This window comes from Perognathus longimembris, chromosome 16, assembly GCF_023159225.1.
Source record: "Perognathus longimembris pacificus isolate PPM17 chromosome 16, ASM2315922v1, whole genome shotgun sequence".
Lineage (NCBI taxonomy): Eukaryota > Metazoa > Chordata > Mammalia > Rodentia > Heteromyidae > Perognathus > Perognathus longimembris.
This window is the reverse complement of record NC_063176.1, coordinates 57,151,237-57,168,207: the sequence shown is the minus strand read 5'-3', so window position 1 is coordinate 57,168,207 and position 16,971 is coordinate 57,151,237. Positions and strand designations below refer to the sequence as shown.

Sequence of the window (16,971 nt, the reverse complement as noted above, 5' to 3'; positions counted from 1 at the left end):
CAAACAAAATGCTCTTTACCTCTTGTTTTGAATTTTAGGTTCGGGAGAAAGTTGAGCATGATCAGGGGGATTGTAGAGCAGGAGATTCAAGCCATGGTTTCTCGGAGAGAAAATATTGCCACCCATCACCCTTACCAGGCCTGGGATCCAGTCCCCTCTCTGTCCCCAGCTACTACAGGTATGGGTGCACGCACTGGCACAGGCTATGTGCCAAGTACACCACCCCTGTTCACGGGCCTCATTCCACCCCGGGAAAAATTCAGGCTAGAGGAAATAAAACCTGGAAATGAACTAGAAGGATTGTCCTTTGCCAGTCCAGTTTTGACAAGCTGGAGTTCCTGAGACTGGAAGACTGGCAGCTTATACAGGATTTAAAAACCATGGTAGTTGTTTTCTTGAGTTGCTCACACTTGAAAAAGTTTGTCTGAACTACCCAGACCTCCAGCTTCTCATGGAAACCCCATGTACAACACAAGCTCATGCGTTCCTAATGAGCCCCAGGGAGCCCTTCCTGCCCCGCACCCTATGTGCTGTGTAGCCTAAGACATCTCTTGCCCCTAGGCCTATCTCATGGGGCACTGGAGTTTGTTACTCTGACTTAAAAGAAGGGGCTTAATATACTTTTTCTGCTGAACATACAGCATTTTAGTTTGTGACACGCTCCTCCCCTAGTTCTTAATAATCATTAGTGCTATAAATTTAAGTTGCTTGAAGACTTTTTAGAAAAATTTCCATATGGAAGTGCAATATGTCATGCACCTGCAAGTATTTATTGTGATCTTGAATTATGGCAAACACTGAACTTGGATAGTGATGGGTTTGGTTCTTCTTTTTTTTTTTTCCGGTCCTGGGCCTTGAACTCAAGGCTTGAGCACTGTCCCTGGCTTCTTTTTGCTCAAGGATAGCACTCTACCACTGTGTGGCCCTTGAGCCACAGCACCACTCTGGCTTTTTCTATATATGTGGTGCTGAGGAATTGAACCCTGGGCTTCATGTATGCAAGGCAAGTACTCTACCACTAGGCCATATTCCCGGCCCGGTTTGGTTCTTTAGGAAGCCACGGGTCCATAAGACTGGTGAGAAGAGGACAGAAGAGCGTGGTCCCGGTCCTCTGGGAGCTTGGGGGAAGGCACATTGCTTCCGGAGGGCAACAGGAACACATGCCTTGTGAGAGGATGGGTAACGAGACCCAGCAGGCGTTAGCTAGACTTACTGAGCACACAAGCCAAGAGAACCCTGTGGCCCACGGGCCTGCGCAGCCGCAGCCATCTTGCCATTCAGGAGAACAGGTAGCTCGGGTGGGCGCCTGCCTGGGCAGGAAGGAGCAGGGCTGCATCAGGTGGGCCCATGGCCCGCACCCCCCGAGAGCCGCCCTGCTGGCCAGTGTGCGTTAGAGCAGCGCCCCGTGTTGATGCTTCCCAGGTGCCCTCATCAGCCACGACAAGCTGCTGCTGCAGATCAACCCGGAGCGGGAGCTGGGCAACATGAGTTACAAGCTGGGCCAGGTCAGTGCTCTGCCTCGCATCCCGACGCCTGTCCACACATGCCCCCGCCTCGAGGGGAAAAGCTAGGTGCATTTCTTAGGTAGAAGGAGCTTGTACTCTCACTTGGATTGCTCTCTTTATCTGAAGCGTTGGGATGTTTCCCGTGTGAGCACACAGGTGTGTATGGAACTTAGCGGGATGGCGTAGGGAGACAGCAGGCACCTGCAAGACCAGGCGTGGCAGCTGCTTGGGTGGAAGCACACCGTGAAGCTGGCTCTGCCCGGCGTCCAGGCCACTGCTCAGAGGGCAGCCAACAGCACCCCAGCGGGGTGCCTCACCCCAAACCCTGCTTGAGCTTCCAGCACCGTCCCCTTCCACTCTGCTCCCTGGTGGGTCTTCCCCTCGGGCAAATCTCTCTGTGGCTCTCACTTGAGAAGAGGCTGGTCAGAATAGAGTTTCAAACTTGAGTGCTTCCGAGGGTTTCCTGCTCGGCCAGGCCGGACCCTGGCCTTCCTAGCAGAGCCACCCTGCTAGCTGGCTGCCTCCCCTCTGCTCCTTTCTGCAGGCACAGCCTCTCCTCAGCCCCGTTGCAGGGAGCAGGACTGTGATTGCCACTGCTTTTCTAGACAAGTGACGTTGGGATGGGATGTACAGCAGGCCCCAGACTTGCAGGGAGCTTGGCCTGCCCTGGCTTGGCGGCCATGCTGTCTGTCCTCTCCAGCTGCGTGTGCTCCTGTTCCGGTGTGAACGCGTGCCCCCTCCGCGAGGGCTGACATGCGCCTGCCAAGTGCCGGCTCCAGCGTCCTGTCTCCGCACAGGTGTCCATCCACTCCGTGTGGCTGGGGAACCACATCACGCCCTTGAGAGAGGAGGAGTGGGAGGAGGAAGAGGAGGAGGAAGCCGACATCCCCGCGCCGGCATCTCCTCCCGTGTCTCCCGTCAACTCCAGGTTTACATTGGCCTTACTCATCATTTGATTTGGGGTGTGTCTTGAGGTGAACCCCTCATCTGTGGATAGGGCAAACAGCCATATTGCATACTCATTTCCACAGGAAACACCGAGCTGGAGTTGATATCCACTCGTGTTCGCAGTTTCTGCTTGAATTATATAGCCGGTGGATCCTGCCGTCCAGCTCTGCCAGAAGGACCCCAGTCATCCTCGTCAGTGAAGTGGTTCGATCGGTAAGCTTGCCCCCCCCCCCACGCCCCTCACACATAGCACATACGTGTGCCGCATACACACGTGCATATGAGTGTATACCATACACACATGCATGTACCACACCCATAAGTACGCACAGCACAACAGGCAGGTGCCACACGCACACGGTGTGTAATGTCTCGGATCTGTGAAGGAACTCTTCACAAACAGACTCTCAGCAACAGAATGGTAAGCTGGTGTTTTTGAAATTGGTGAAGGGAGAAAGTTCCGTGTTTCAGATCTAGAGCAGGGTGGTCTCACAGGTGGGTGGAATGTCGGCCGCTGCCATAGTTCCTCCACCGCCTCTCTCCTCCAGGGCTGTGACTGGCAGCCCTGACTTCCAGACCCTCTTCTGAGGAGCCCCAGATCAGATGAGATGCCAGAGGGTCCTTTATACCTCTACTACTGCTCATGGGGTTGGAAATGTCATGTGAAAAGCTTTAAAAAGTAGCGGGAGGTGCCAGGGCATTTATTTCTGGAACAAATGACGACCAGCTTCCTGGGCGTGTGGAGGCCCCGTCTCCATGTGCTGTGGGAGGGCCTAGTCTTTTGAACCTGACCTAAGCCGCCATTTCTGTGGGGGAATGAATACCTGTAAATGAGGGTCTCCGTGCAGGTGCGGCCTTCCTCGAGCTGCAGCGTGTGCAGAGGCCTTTCTAACTAGCTGCGCGTCACCAGTTTACTTGATAGTGCTGAGGTTCACGTTGATGTGTTTCCTCAGTGAGAGCCCCTGTGAGTTCCCTGTTCTAGTCGGTGGCAGTTAGATCCAGTTCTGCCATCGGTAGCGTCCTGCACTGAATCATTTGTGCTCTGTGGAGTTTGACTCTCCCCTTCCTGCCCTGGTGTCCAGCTTCTCGTGGTCTCGGACTTGTTCACTGAACGCACCCAGTTTGAGATGATGTACCTGACACTGACGGAGCTGCGGAGGGTGCACCCCTCAGAAGACGAGATCCTCGTGCAGTACCTGGTGCCTGCTACCTGTAAGGCTGCTGCTGTACTCGGCATGGTGAGTGATGGGCGTGGAACGCGCATAAGCGTGCCTAAGTGTGCTCTGGGTTCGCAGTCTGCCAATGGGCCCGGTGTGCGGGCCTCTTCCAGAGGCCTCTCAAGCCTCAGTCCCCGGCACGAGCCTTTCTTGGTGCTCCCCTCGGGACGCGGTGATATGTGTTGTAGTGGCCGGCTGGTTTGGGACTCTCGTGTCCCACAGACACGGGTGTGCGACAGCACAGAGGCCGCACCAGTGGGATCAGAACTGCCTTCTCCTTCCCATGACCGCCCCCGCGCCCACCCTCACCGGGCCTTTGTGTCACAGGAGCCCCGCGGTTTCAGTTGTCCTGAGCATTGTGGTTTTCCTTCCTATCTGTGCTGCTGTTCCTAGGTAGCTCGTGCAGAAGACACGCTCATTGCCTACTGTTCTCAAGGATAGGAGCCCAACACCGGGCATTGGCAGGCAAGGCCTAGAGAAGCTTGAAGGGCCCTGCCCCTCGTGGCCCCCACGTCATATGTGGTCTTGCCTGTCAAAAATAAGTGTTGCTTTGGTTAGTGACAGCATCACCAGCACGCAGCCTCCGGGGTCTGCCAAGTGGTCCCCCTGTCCAGCCCCTTCCGTGGTCTGACAAAGCAGAAGGACACACAGGACGTGGCCGAGCCTGTTCCCCATAAAACACCACAGCCCAGAGATGGGGGCAGGTGTCCTGTCAGGGTGCTCCCTGACGGTGACCTAAGACTGTCTTGGAGGGAGAACAATGAGCGTGGAAAACAGTCCCCTCTCGTGAACCTGTCCTTCAAAGCGGCCGCCCTGTGGTGCTGGCCCGCCTGCGTCTCTGTGGGAGGTCCTTTCTTCTCCACGGGGGGCTTTCGCTGTTGGCTTGACTTGCATTGTGGCTGTGGTTTTGTGCTCAGGTCCAGATCCCCAGGCAAAATGTAAGTCAGATACATCAAGTAAATCATAATGGTTTTTAAAAACAGGCCCTAAAGCAGGATGGCCCCGGGCCCTCCCTTCCGGCTGTGAGTGCCGTGAGTGCCGGCACCCCTCCTTGAAGCAGATGGTCTTCTGCCGGCTTCCTGCCTGTCCTGTGTTCCCTTAGTCCGAGTTGCACCTGGGCGTGTCACTTCCTTTGCGTGCTGTGGTCAGCTCTTCAGCTCTTCACAGCAGATCATGGCGTTGGGTTTTGGGAGGGATGAAGTCTTGAGGAAGGCAGCACCCCGCTCTGTGGTGTGGGTGGGACAGCACAGGAAGGGGACAAGAAGCCGTGGACTGGTGAGGACTGCTGTTCTTCATCCTGAGGCCATCGGACACAGAGCCCACAGAGGGCTGCTGTTCTTGTGGACCAGATGAGGCCTAGCCAGCCTTTCCTGTAGGGGGGCGAGCTACAAACACCAGCATGCCATTCCAGCCCCCTTCACTTCCTGTGAAGGCTTCCTGCACCATCAAGAGATGTCAGTCTTTTTTTTTTTTTAATTTTTTGGGTTTACATTAATAGTACAAAGGGTCTCATTTTGACAATTGTATACACACTGTATGTTTTTTGAACAAGTTCACCTCTCTGATATTCCTTTAATCTTCCTTTTTTGTACGCAGGGCCCGAGCCCTGTCCCTGGCTCCCTTTTGTTCTACCTTTTGCTCTGCTGCTTCCTTTGCTCTACCTCTTGAGCCACAGCGCCACATCTGGCCTTTTCTTTTTATGTGGTGCTGAGGAATCGAACCCAGGGCTTCATGCATGCTAGGCGAGCTCTCTACCACTAGGCCACATTCCCAGGCCCAGGAGTCAGTCTCAGTGCAGGGTGCATGGGTATAGACCCACCCTCAGCCCTACTCCACTCGGTCCAAGTTGGCCTAAACTACCCCTAGGGTTTTGCTCAGAGCCGGAGCTAAGGTGCGTTATGTTGAGGGGACACAAGCAGAGTCTGCAGAGGAGAAGTCACGTGGGCCAAGCCCGGGGAACCAGGGTGATCTTCCAGAGTCCTTTCCCAGTGGAGCCGCTCTGGACACAGGCGGGTTCCCACCAGGGAGCCCAGGGCAGCTGCCACGTCTGGGGCCGGTCACCCAGGCGCCTCTGCCTGGCTCATTGAGTTCCCTAACCCCGCAAAGGCCAGCCCTTCATGTGGGTCTCACCTGGACGGGCCTTGGCTGCAAGCTGGTCTCCACCCCAGCGGGGGACAGCCCTCTCAGCTACGAGGAACTTGGTCCCTTGGGATGTGGAGCTGTCACCCTGCACTGGCAGCCTGTGTGTGTTTGTGCCCAGGACAAAGCGGTGGCGGAGCCAGTCAGCCGTCTACTGGAGAGCACCCTCAGGAGCAGCCACCTGCCCTGCCAGATTGGAGCCCTGCACGGCGTCCTCTACGTGCTGGAGTGTGACCTTCTGGACGACACCGCCAAGCAGCTCATCCCGGTCGTCAGCGACTACCTCCTGTCCAACCTCAAAGGGGCAGCCCAGTGAGTAGGGCTGGCCGGGCTGGCCAGAATAGGGGAGACCCTCCGGGGTGCAGGTCAGTAGGTCACAAGGTCACAGACATGTGCTAGAGCTTTCTGGGCAGTCTTGGTGAGGCTGAGTCCTGCCTCTGCGCCCCTGTCCCTTAGTACTTGGCACGAGCTCCTGCGTGACCGCTTCTGACTCCAGTCATCAAGGACAGCAGCCTTCTTCATTGCCAGGTTCCACGGCCCCCGCCGCCCCCCATGCCATGCTCCCCGAAAGGCCACCTCCTCCCTAAATAAAGCAACTGTGTGCACAGCTCATCGCAGCTGTGTCTCAAAGCCAAGGAAAGCCAGGGATGTGCGGGCTCCACCTGCACACCCCCGTACACGCAGAAAGCAGGGGATTTCCTCAGCACCATCTCCCACCTCGCCCGTGGCCACATTGTATCCATCCCGGGCAGAAGTCAGGAGCAAAGCTAAGAAGGGCGCGCCCCAGCTGTCCTGCGACAGAGGGAGGGCCCGGGGCACGGATGGCCACTGAGAAGTGAGAGGCTCAGACGCAACCCTTGGCTGTTGTGCGGGGGTGAGGGGTGCATTCGATGCCCGCCGGGCGGTAGGAGCGTGAGCCGGAGCAGGGACGTGGAGGCCGGCGGCGGCGGCGCACTGCTCACGTGCGCTCACCGGCGGCTGGGCAGGCCCGCCACACAGCTGGCTCTCAGTGATCCCAGACAGAGCTTGGCCTTCAGCAGGTCTGTCCAGGGGGCAGAAGTCCAGTGTGTGACGAGGGGCGATGGGCACGGGGGACGTGGGAGGGCCCGGGAGCTCGTGGCGTCAGGAGGGGCCCACGACGCCTGCTGAGCCGCAGCCCAGCCCTCAGAGCCTGGGGAGCATCTTGTGGGCGTCTGCACGAGCAGAGGCACTGCGCTGGCTGCTCTGTTTGTAGTGGCCCTAAAGAGAGGCCAGCCAGGGCTGGGGATATGGCCTAGTGGCAAGAGTGCCTGCCTCGGATACACGAGGCCCTAGGTTTGATTCCCCAGCACCACATATACAGAAAACGGCCAGAAGCGGCGCTGTGGCTCAAGTGGCAGAGTGCTAGCCTTGAGTGGGAAGAAGCCAGGGACAGTGCTCAGGCCCTGAGTCCAAGCCCCAGGACTGGCCAAAAAAAAAAAAAAAAAAAAGAGAGAGAGGCCAGCCAGCCAAGGCTCTGCCATGGCTGTGGGCAGACAGGTGCGCGTGGAGGCCCCACAGGCCAGAGGACCATGGGGGTGCACGTTCACACAGGGAGAGAACGGCCCTGAGAAGCAAGCTCATCGCTCCCTCCCACCTCCCTGGATGGGAAGGACGCTCGGGCCTCGGTAGGGACTGTGGGGTGGCCAGCTGAGAGGCGCAGCATGGGGAGCCATGGCAACAACTGGAGGGGGTACGGGGGGGGGGGCGGGAGGGGAGGCGTGGTGCGTAGTTGTGGAGTGCGGTGGGCTGGCTGTGCCGGGCCTGACATCTGCCCGTTGCTCTTCAGCTGTGTGAACATTCACAGCCAGCAGCATGTGCTGGTGATGTGTGCCACCGCCTTCTACCTGATCGAGAACTATCCTCTCGATGTGGGGCCAGAGTTTTCGGCGTCCATAATACAGGTAAGCAGCCTCTGACCGGGCTTCTTCTGAACACGGGAAGTGTTGCCGTGCTAGCCAGTGGCGAGAGTGAGCCTCTCTTCCTGTCCAGATGTGCGGGGTGATGCTGACCGGCAGCGAGGACTCCACCCCCTCCACCATCTACCACTGCGCCCTGCGCGGCCTGGAGCGCCTCCTGCTGTCCGAGCAGCTCTCCCGGCTGGACACAGAGTCGCTGGTCAAGCTGAGCGTGGACAGAGTGAATGTGCACAGCCCGCACCGCGCCATGGCAGCCCTGGGCCTGATGCTTACCTGCATGTACACGGGTGAGCAGGCGGGAGCGTGGGCGGCAGAGCACACTCACCGGGGACACACAGCACCTGCCGTGGACTCTGAAGCCCATGGCAAGGGACCAGGCTGCCCGGGCTTCCGCCCCGTGGCTGCACAGCCTTCTCCCCTCTACCCCCACCCCCGTGGGGGCCAGGCTAGGCTCTGGCTGCCCGGGATCACCTCTGGTAATCTGGTCATCTCTTTCTTAAGCTCTGCGTGAGGCAGGAGCTGCCGCAACTCTTAGGTCTCAACTCTGCGCACGTTTATTTCAGGAAAAGAGAAAGCCAGCCCAGGCAGAGCCTCTGACCCCAACCCTGCAGCCCCGGACAGCGAGTCCGTGATTGTCGCTATGGAGCGAGTGTCAGTTCTCTTTGATAGGTAAGAACGTCCGCAGCCGCTCTGCCGCCATGTGCCGCCTTGGACCAAGCCAAAGCACGTCGTCGTCCCTGTGCGCATTTGCTCCTCTTCTTGGCACCCCGATCCTGGCCGGGCCTGACGAATCTCGTGGGAGAGGTTCTTTGAGGCCCAGAACACAGGAGTGTGGAGCTGACTCCACACACAGTGGCCCCCTAGAGACCTGGGGGACAGGGACTGCAGATGCAGGCGTGAGTGCCTTCTGTGAAGCGCGGCCCTCCCTGCCCTCAGGCTCTGTGGCCGGGAGCACAGGCACCAAGAGCTGTTGGGCAAGCCTCCAGCAAGCGTGTCGGTCAGAGCAAACGGAAGCACCGGAGCGAGCCGAGGCAGGGCGGCCTTGCCACGCAGCAGGCGTCCCTCGCCAGTTCTGAGAGCGTTGGGTTCTCACTGCTTGTTTTTGGAGGACAAGGCCCTGCCTTGCGCCCTCAGATCCCTGCAAGGCGACGGGGCTGTAGCGCGGCCTCTGATCACCAGGCAGGCCGGTCGAAAGCCCTCAGGCTTGTCCCCAGAGCACATGCTGGGGCCCTCGCCTTCGTTTTACCTGGCCAGATGAAGTGTTAGGTTCACCAGTCACTCTGCTTGTTGCAGCCACTCTTCAGCGCACACACAGTGATGGAACAGTGCCTGTGAGCATGCTCGGAGCCGGGCACGTGCAGGTGCATAGCCAAGCCACTGCCCTAGTGGAGCGCGTGGTGCGGTGCTCAGCTCAGGCCCCAGGGCTCAGCCTGGGCTCCGCTCCCCACTCCCAGGGGCCACGGGGGTCCTGCTTGGGTGCAGAGGAGGAGAGCACTGTTGGGTGAAGTTGTCTTTGCGGGCCGCGGCCGGCAGAGTCTGGCTCGCCTGTACGGAGGTGCAGCCTCGCAGCTTTGCACGGCAGTCATGTGGGCACTAGAGATGAATCACAGGCTAGTGTCTTTCTGTGCTCTAAAGTACGCTGCTAAGGGGCAACATTTAGGGTCTGTTGAGAGAAGGATCAGCAAGAGGACACTCAGGTTTTGAGAACAAGAAAAGGCCTCAGTTGGCAGAAGGTTTGGCAGGCATTGGGACCCGGGATGTTGAAAGTTCATGGAGCCATCTGTAATCTGTAATCCTAGCTGCTTGGGAGGCTGAGATCAGGAGGATCACAGTTCCAGGACGGCCTGGACTAGCATAACCTACCTCAAAATAACCAGAGCGAAAAAGGTTGGAGGCATGGCTCAAAGCAGTAGAATGCCTGCCTGACAGGCTTGAGGTCCCAAGTTCACACCCTAATGCCACCAGGACCAAGGAGGAGGGGAGAAAGGGAAGGAAGGGAGAAAAGAAAGGGAGAAGCTGGGGGCGGAGTCCACGGAGGCCTTGGACCTGGGATTGTCTTCTCCGATGTCACTCCTGGGCCATGCCTGCTTTCTCCTTTCCAGTACTTCCACGACCCTCTTTCTGTCATCCATCCCACACGGTGTGGAAAGTTCCAGGTCTGCCCAGCACAGCGACCATCTTCACCTCTCAGTGAGGAGGGCAAAGGAGAGCCAGGATGCCACAATGTGCTCTCAGAACCTCCTCCTGTATCGTGCATTCCCAAAGGGCAGCCCTGGGGCCGGGACCCAGGGTGACACTCTGACCCGTGACCCCCCTCTCCCAGGGAAAGGAAGGGGCTGGGACCCAGGATGACACTCTGACCCGTGACCCCTCTCTCCCTGGGACAGGAAGGGGCTGGGACCCAGGGTGACATTCTGACCTGTGACCCCCTTCTCCCAGGGACAGGATGGGGCTGGGACCCAGGGTGACACTCTGACCCGTAACACCCCCCCCCCCCCCTCGCAGGAACAGGACTGGACGGGACCCAGGATGACACTCTGACCCGTGACGCCCCACCCAGGGACAGGAAGGGGCTGGGACCCAGGGTGACACGCTGACCCGTGACCCCCCCTCCCCTGAACAGGACTAGACAGGACTCAGGGTGACACTCTGACCCATGACGCCCCTCCTAGGGACAGGAAGGGGCCAGGACCCAGGATGGCACTCTGACCCGTGACCCCCCCTCCCAGGGACAGGACGGGGCCAGGACCCAGGGTGACACTCTGACCCGTGACCCCCCCCCCTCCTAGGGATAGGAAGGGGCCAGGACCCAGGATGGCACTCTGACCCGTGACCCCTCCTCCCAGGGACAGGAAGTGCCAGGACCCAGGGTGACACTCTGACCCCTCGTGTGTCCCCCCCCCCCCCCGACCAGGAAGTGTAAGACCCAGGGTGACACTGTGATCCGTTGCTCCCCTTGCAGGATCCGGAAGGGGCTTCCTTGTGAAGCCAGGGTGGTGGCAAGGATCCTGCCTCAGTTTTTGGATGACTTCTTCCCGCCCCAGGACGTGATGAACAAAGTCATTGGAGAGTTTCTGTCCAACCAGCAGCCGTATCCTCAGTTGATGGCCACTGTGGTGTATAAGGTACCGAGGACCGCAGAGGAGGGGAGGGTGGGCGGCGCGGCCGTGCAGGTGATTCCAGGTCCCCCTCGGACTGGCCACCAGGCCCAGGGCGGCGTGCAGGGCCCCGCTCAGCCGCCCTCCTCCTCCCCAGGTCTTCCAGACGCTGCACAGCGCGGGCCAGTCGTCCATGGTCCGGGACTGGGTCATGCTGTCCCTGTCCAACTTCACGCAGAGGACGCCCGTCGCCATGGCCATGTGGAGCCTCTCCTGCTTCTTCGTCAGCGCGTCCACCAGCGTGTGGATCTCCGCCATGTATCCTCCTTGTGTCCCCGCCCCTGCCCTCGCCGCCGCACCCTCCACACAAGGGGTGGGGTTTCGTGCGCTGCCGCTGCTGTTTTTAATTGAGGTGCAGAGGGTTACAGTAAGGTAACGAGTGCGCTTCTTTTTGAGCAGTGTTACCCTCCATTTTCTCCAATTATCAGGTTGTGCTGCAGGTTTTGAACCCCAACCCGATAGCCCCCCAGGGTCCCAAAGGTATAAGACATTGACAGGACACAGCACAGAAGGCCGGGCCATTCGCCACCCGGGACTGCCCCCGAGGCTGCAGTGTGGCAGCCTTGGTGGTTGGGGTTGGTGGGGGGGCTCGGGCCGGCTGCTGGCCCCGCGGCGGCCCGCCCACTGGCGTGCTCTGTCCCCTGGCTCTCTTCCCAGGGCTGCTTCTCATTAGCACTGCCATTGTGCCGTGGTCGCCCTCCCAGGGAAAGTCGTAAGTGAGGAGCCAGCTCCTGCCCCACTTGGCTGCCACTAGGGGTTCCCGTCTTAGTGTCCCTCCCTCGCTGCCACCCCAGCCTCTGCTCAGAGTGGCCGGCGGTGCCGCAGCCCCGCTCGCCTTCCCAGCCCGCGTGCCGCCGAGCGCCAGGTAAGTGCTGCTGCACGGAGCGCTCTGCGCCCCCCCTCCGCCCCCCTCCCGAGCCTGCGCACAGGACTCCCCAGGGAGCCCCCCCCCAGCCTTTGCCAGTGTTCTCCCTTGACTCCACGCCAGCCTTCCGCACCTCATCAGCAGGATGGGCAAGCTGGAGCAGGTGGACGTGAACCTCTTCTGCCTGGTCGCCACAGACTTCTACAGACACCAGATAGAGGAGGAGCTGGACCGCAGGGCCTTCCAGTCAGTGTTTGAGGTGGTGGCCACGCCGGGAAGCCCGTACCACCGGCTGCTCGCTTGTTTGCGGAATGTCCACAAGGTGGCTGCGTGCTGAGCACCTGTGGCGGGAGGCGGAGGAGCTGCGGGGCCGGAGCCCGGCCGCCCAGCGCGCGTGTGCGCGTGCGTGCGAGTGTGCGCCTGCCACAGCCGTGGCCGCCGGGGGCAGCTAGCAGTGAGGGGTGCCCCACAGCAGCACAGTGCAGGGAGGGGTGGGGAGAGCCTGCGTCCCGCGTCCGGGCCCTACTGTCCGCTGGCAGTCCTGGCCCGCAGGGCCGTGTCCTTCTCCCAGAGCTCCCCGGGCGGCGGCTGCCCTTAGGGCGGGGCATTAGCTCCGGCTCTCGCCAGGGGGTCTCGAGCCCCCCCCCACCCCCGGGCCCCGCAGGCAGACTCCCGGCCGCCCGGCGGGCCGGTGTTGTCCCTGCGCCTCCCCAGCGGGGTGCGCCTGGTGCACTGGCGCCTGGCCGGGGACTGAGGGTGCCTAGCGCCGTTCTCCCTTTCTCTGTGGTTCTCAGGACTTAAAGTTTAATTATCTATAAGTAAAGAGATTAATTTTAATGTAACTCTTCCTCTGCCCGTGTACAGTGTGTGATTGGCAAGGCCTTTGCTGCATGTCACCGTACCCCTGGAGGTGGGCTGGCCCCGGCCGCCACGCCCTCTCCTGTAGCCGCTCCTTCCGGTCAGGCCGTGCCTCCTGTAGCGCCCTCAGACCCGGTGGCACGCCGCCCTTTTTTACACACTCCCATGTATTAGAACGTAGAAAGACGTTGGTGTCAGGCTCCCACCCAGAAATCCTCCTGGGGCCAGCCCGGGGGCTGCCAAGAGCCGCTGTCCCAGGTCTTGGTGTTCATCACAGAGGGGTGGCTGGGGGCAGCCCCGTCGTGCCCAGGAAGTGTGGTTCTGAGCTGAGCCGGGCAGTGGCCTCCCGGAGCTGGCCAGCCAGCGCTGCACACACGGCCCCCGTCTGCTGTGCACAGCGGGATCGGCAGCCCTGGGGCCCACCGGGCTCCACTTTGTCTCTGCCCCGTCAGTCAAGAGCGAAGGGTAGTGTCCCGATGATTGTGACGGGTGAGGCCCAACAGCTCCTCCTTCCCTTCCCAGCTCTGCGCCTAGCCAGGCCTCAGAGCCCACCAAGGGGGCTGTCTCAGCCAGGATGAGCTCGCAGGGAGGGAGGGCCCGTGGCAGGCGCTCCACCGCCTCCATCCCGGACTGCCTAGAGTAGCCAGGTCGTGTAGATGCAGATGAACCCAACACCAAGAGGCTGTCTCTGATTCCCTGGCTCACTCTGGAAGCTCGGCTCGCCGTCTGACTTGGTGGTCGGCAGCCCCTCTGCTTCCCACGCCCTAGAGGCTGGCCTGCAGCGTTGGTGACCTCTATGCTGGTTGGTCCAGTGGTTGGTGATTCAGGGTTTACCTCGGTAGGTGATGATTTGGTACTATTCCAAAGGAGGGAGCGTTTGGTTAACTGCTTGTCAGTGGGTTAACTGCCCGGGACCCTCGAGCTCCCCTGTGCCGGCTCCAGTGACAGCAGGGGGGCATGCCTGGGGGCCCACAGGGGGGAGCCCTCCACACTGGCCCAGCAGGGGCCGGGACCTGAGCCTGGTGTGAGCACGGCAAGGGCGGCGCCCACCGTGTTTGAAGAGGTCCTGGAGGGTGTTAGTGGGAAGTAGGAGGTCCCCGGTTCTCTTTCTTGTTTGGGACTCCCCCGCCCCCGAACGCTGCCGGAGGCATCTGCGCCCTGCGTCCCGCCCGCCCCACAGCTCCAAGGCCGGCCGAGGCAGGCCAGACGCGGCTCCCAGCTGGATGTCCACGTGTGAGGTGCCAGGGGCGCAGCTGTGCCGCGCGGGCTCCCGTCCTGGGCTCCGCGGAGCTCTGCTGGCCTCGGCTCATCCTGCTCAGCAGGGGTCCGGAGCCCAGATCTGCCGTGGGCGCCACCCCAGGGGCCCTCCTGAGCGATGGGGGATGGACACCAGTTCCGCGTCAGGACGTGGCGGAAGGTGTGCGCGTGCGCACGTGCACACAGTTCTGCGGGCACACGCCTGAAGACGCGCCTGGCCCGTTCTCCCTGGCCCTGCCCTGCGGTCTGCCACGGACGCTCGGCCGGGCGGCCGGAGCTGAGGCGTGGAGCTCAACAAGAGAAGCGGCCCCGCCGGCAGAGCGCCGCGCCCGGCAGCCCCACAAGGGCCAGGACTTCGCCAAGTTCCTCCAAGCGTGTGGGTTTCGGAATTTTACTGAAAATACCGTTTTTGATTGTTAAGTTGTTTTTTTTGTGTGTGTGGGGAGGGAAGGGTATTTTTGTTTCCTGCTGGTACTATCAGGAAAGATTTTAATGAAACCAGGGTAGAATTATCTGGCAATGCACTTAAGCATGTTTCTTCTCCAAAAATGTGCCTCCCTTCCTCTGCTGGCTCTACTGGCGTGTGTAGGTGACTTCCCAGATGCCAAGTGTCCTTTCTCGCTCTCTCATGCCTGCCTGCACCTGCCCCCCTCCGAAGGGAAGGCACCGGAAGGCACTGCTGGGACAGGGACTTCCTTGGGGAGCCCCAGCTGCCCTGCCGGCCGGGAGCTCCGCTGGGCTGGGGCTTACACAGCAGTAACGGGCTCGTCTGGGGCTGGCCAGGTGTTTGCGGAGGAGGAGATGAGTTTCTTACTGCTGGTGGGCTTCCTCCTGGCGATGTCCCCGGTGTGGACTTGGGGCTCCCCCTGCTGGGACCGTCAGTGGTGTCCGTGGTCGGGGTGGAGCCTTGCACATGGAGAGCTGTTGAGGCGGGGTGGGAGCTGCTGGGAAGGAGGGACCCACCCACCCAGACAGACTGTGACAACCGAAGGGGGCCTGGAAGGTTCGGGCCACACTCGAGCGTCTGGGGCAGGCCGTGCTGCGAGCTGGCTGGCGGCGGCGGGGCCCTGCCCACTGGGCAGGTTGCGTGGAGGGGCCTCGCGGGTGGGACCTTGCTGCTGTGAGCCGTGCGTGGCGTGGCGTGGCGTGGCGTGGCGTGCGAGAGGGGCGTGCCATCGGCTCCACTGGGCGTCAGCAGGGCCATGATGGGCACATCCTGGAGCCCAGCCTGGCTGGCCACTTCCAAAAGGAAGGACTGACAGAAGATATATGTAGATAGATAGATTTTTTATATAAAAAAAACTGCTACAGACACTGTACAAATTAAAGGAACAGTTAATCACCTGTGGTCACTGTGTGCGGCTTGCTTTCCTTGGGTGCCTTCCTTGCCCTGTTTGAGGAGGTCTTTGTTGCCCTTCCCCGGGGCCAGCACACTCGATACCCCACCCAGGCAGCTGTCGGCCGGTACCGGGACGGCAGGCAGGACCCCGGGCCGGGGGGGGGGCTCCCTCCACCTCCGTCTCTGGCGGACTGGGATTGGCAGAGCCTGTGGCGTTATAAGCTCACTGTGGGAGGCCCATGGCTTCAGCTTTTGTTTCTGCCTCTGTGGGTGGCTCCTAGGTACTGGACACCACACAGGCTCGACCTTGGAGGCCCTGTGTGGCCCACTGGTCTTCTCCCCTAACCACTGACCCATCCGAGCCCTGCTGTCCCCCAACACACTGGCCTTCCTGCCTCTGGCCTGTGCTGGCTACTGTGCCCGCCCTACCCCTTGCAGCTTGCAAGTCCTTCCCGTCTGAACCGTGCCGTCCATCTCGTTGCCTTACTAGACCCCTCCCCAGAGCCTTGATGCTCAGAGCTGTAGCCTTGGGCACTGTGTCCGGTGAGCGCCTGTCGAATACCTGCTGAATAGCTGCTTGCAGCTAGCTGGGGGAGCCGGCCCTGTGGGAGAGGCCTGGCCAGACGGTCCTGCCGCCGGGGGCCTCCCATCCTTCCTCTGCACAGACAGGTGGTCTGGTCCATGGCCAACGGGTGTGCACTTGGTGAGGAGAAAGGTCACGTGGACTCCTCAGTCACAGCTCTAGGACCCCCAGTGGCTCCACCCTTAGGAGCTCCCCGAGTTGAGGGCATTTAGAGGAATGAAGCACCCTTCTCCCGGTTCAGCTGTGGGCAGCAGGCCTTTGACACGCCTGGCATGGATGGCATTTCTAGGAATGGGGCTTAGACTGGATGACAGTGGCAGGCCCCCCGGTGTAGGCCAGCAGCGTGCCCCACTGGCTCCAAGCCAGAGTGGGTCCTGTCCGTCACCCTCGGGGGGCTCATGGTGGCCCGGGGCCAGCGCCCCTGCCTTCAGTGGCTGTGGTTTGCATCTTTGTTCTGAAAAGCCTTCTGAAGTGCTTTCCCGAAGGAAGAGCCGGCCCGCGTGGGATGAGGGTGCGGCCGGCGTGAGGTGAGTCCTGGGAGCTGCCCGGGGGGACCGGTCAGCAGATCCCGAAGGCAGCACCGAGGGGCACCAGCGAATCCCTCGGGGGCCGGGCCCGAGTGGCTCCAGCCCTGGAGTTGCCACTTTCCCGAAAACCACGGGCCCACGGCTGCTCCCCACTGCGGCCTGCCGCCCCGTCCTGCTGCCGTGGGCCCTGAGGCCAGGTGGGCCGAGGCAGCCGGGGGCAGGGCGGCCTGTCCTCGCAGACAGAGGGCTAGAAGTGAGGGGTCCTAGGTCAGAAGGATGGCAGGCTCCCTGCTCCCCACCGCGGGCCCCGGGACCATTCTCGGCCCTTCCGGCGTCTGAGCTGCTCTGGGTCGCTCGGTCCCGGCCCTGCTGTGTCAGCGAATGCTGCACCTGTGCGCTCGGGACAGGCGTGCGTGGACGGGTGTGCGTGCACGCTTCCAGGCCCTCCGAGCTTTCCGTTCTCCAGCCCCCAACCGTTTACCCGAGCCTAGGCGTGGCTGACAGCCACCTGCTCCCGGAAGGCCCCCGGCCCCCTCTGTCCCGTCCACGTTCCGTCCCGCCTGCCCCGTGGACGCCCAGCGAGGAGGGGTGGGTCCAGCAGGACCTTCGGGACCAGGGCTGCAGGGATGCCGCCGCCG

The 16,971-nt window shown here is 61.0% G+C and overlaps 1 protein-coding gene across 3 annotated transcripts in view; it reads left to right on the top strand.

Annotated features, from left to right (window-relative positions):
• The window catches only part of Htt (huntingtin), a 110,949-nt gene extending 95,774 nt beyond the window's left edge, over nt 1-15,175 (top strand). For all 3 annotated transcript variants that reach the window (XM_048364904.1, XM_048364903.1, XM_048364902.1), the window contains 12 exons: nt 39-178; nt 1,423-1,505; nt 2,303-2,433; nt 2,537-2,666; nt 3,536-3,691; nt 5,931-6,121; nt 7,617-7,731; nt 7,820-8,033; nt 8,310-8,415; nt 10,709-10,871; nt 11,002-11,162; nt 11,893-15,175. In XM_048364904.1, the coding sequence (XP_048220861.1) occupies nt 39-178; nt 1,423-1,505; nt 2,303-2,433; nt 2,537-2,666; nt 3,536-3,691; nt 5,931-6,121; nt 7,617-7,731; nt 7,820-8,033; nt 8,310-8,415; nt 10,709-10,871; nt 11,002-11,162; nt 11,893-12,106 (1,804 nt within the window). In that variant the 3' untranslated portion in view covers nt 12,107-15,175. The remainder of the gene's footprint in view (nt 1-38; nt 179-1,422; nt 1,506-2,302; nt 2,434-2,536; nt 2,667-3,535; nt 3,692-5,930; nt 6,122-7,616; nt 7,732-7,819; nt 8,034-8,309; nt 8,416-10,708; nt 10,872-11,001; nt 11,163-11,892) is intronic.
• Nucleotides 15,176-16,971: the final 1,796 nt, after the last annotated feature.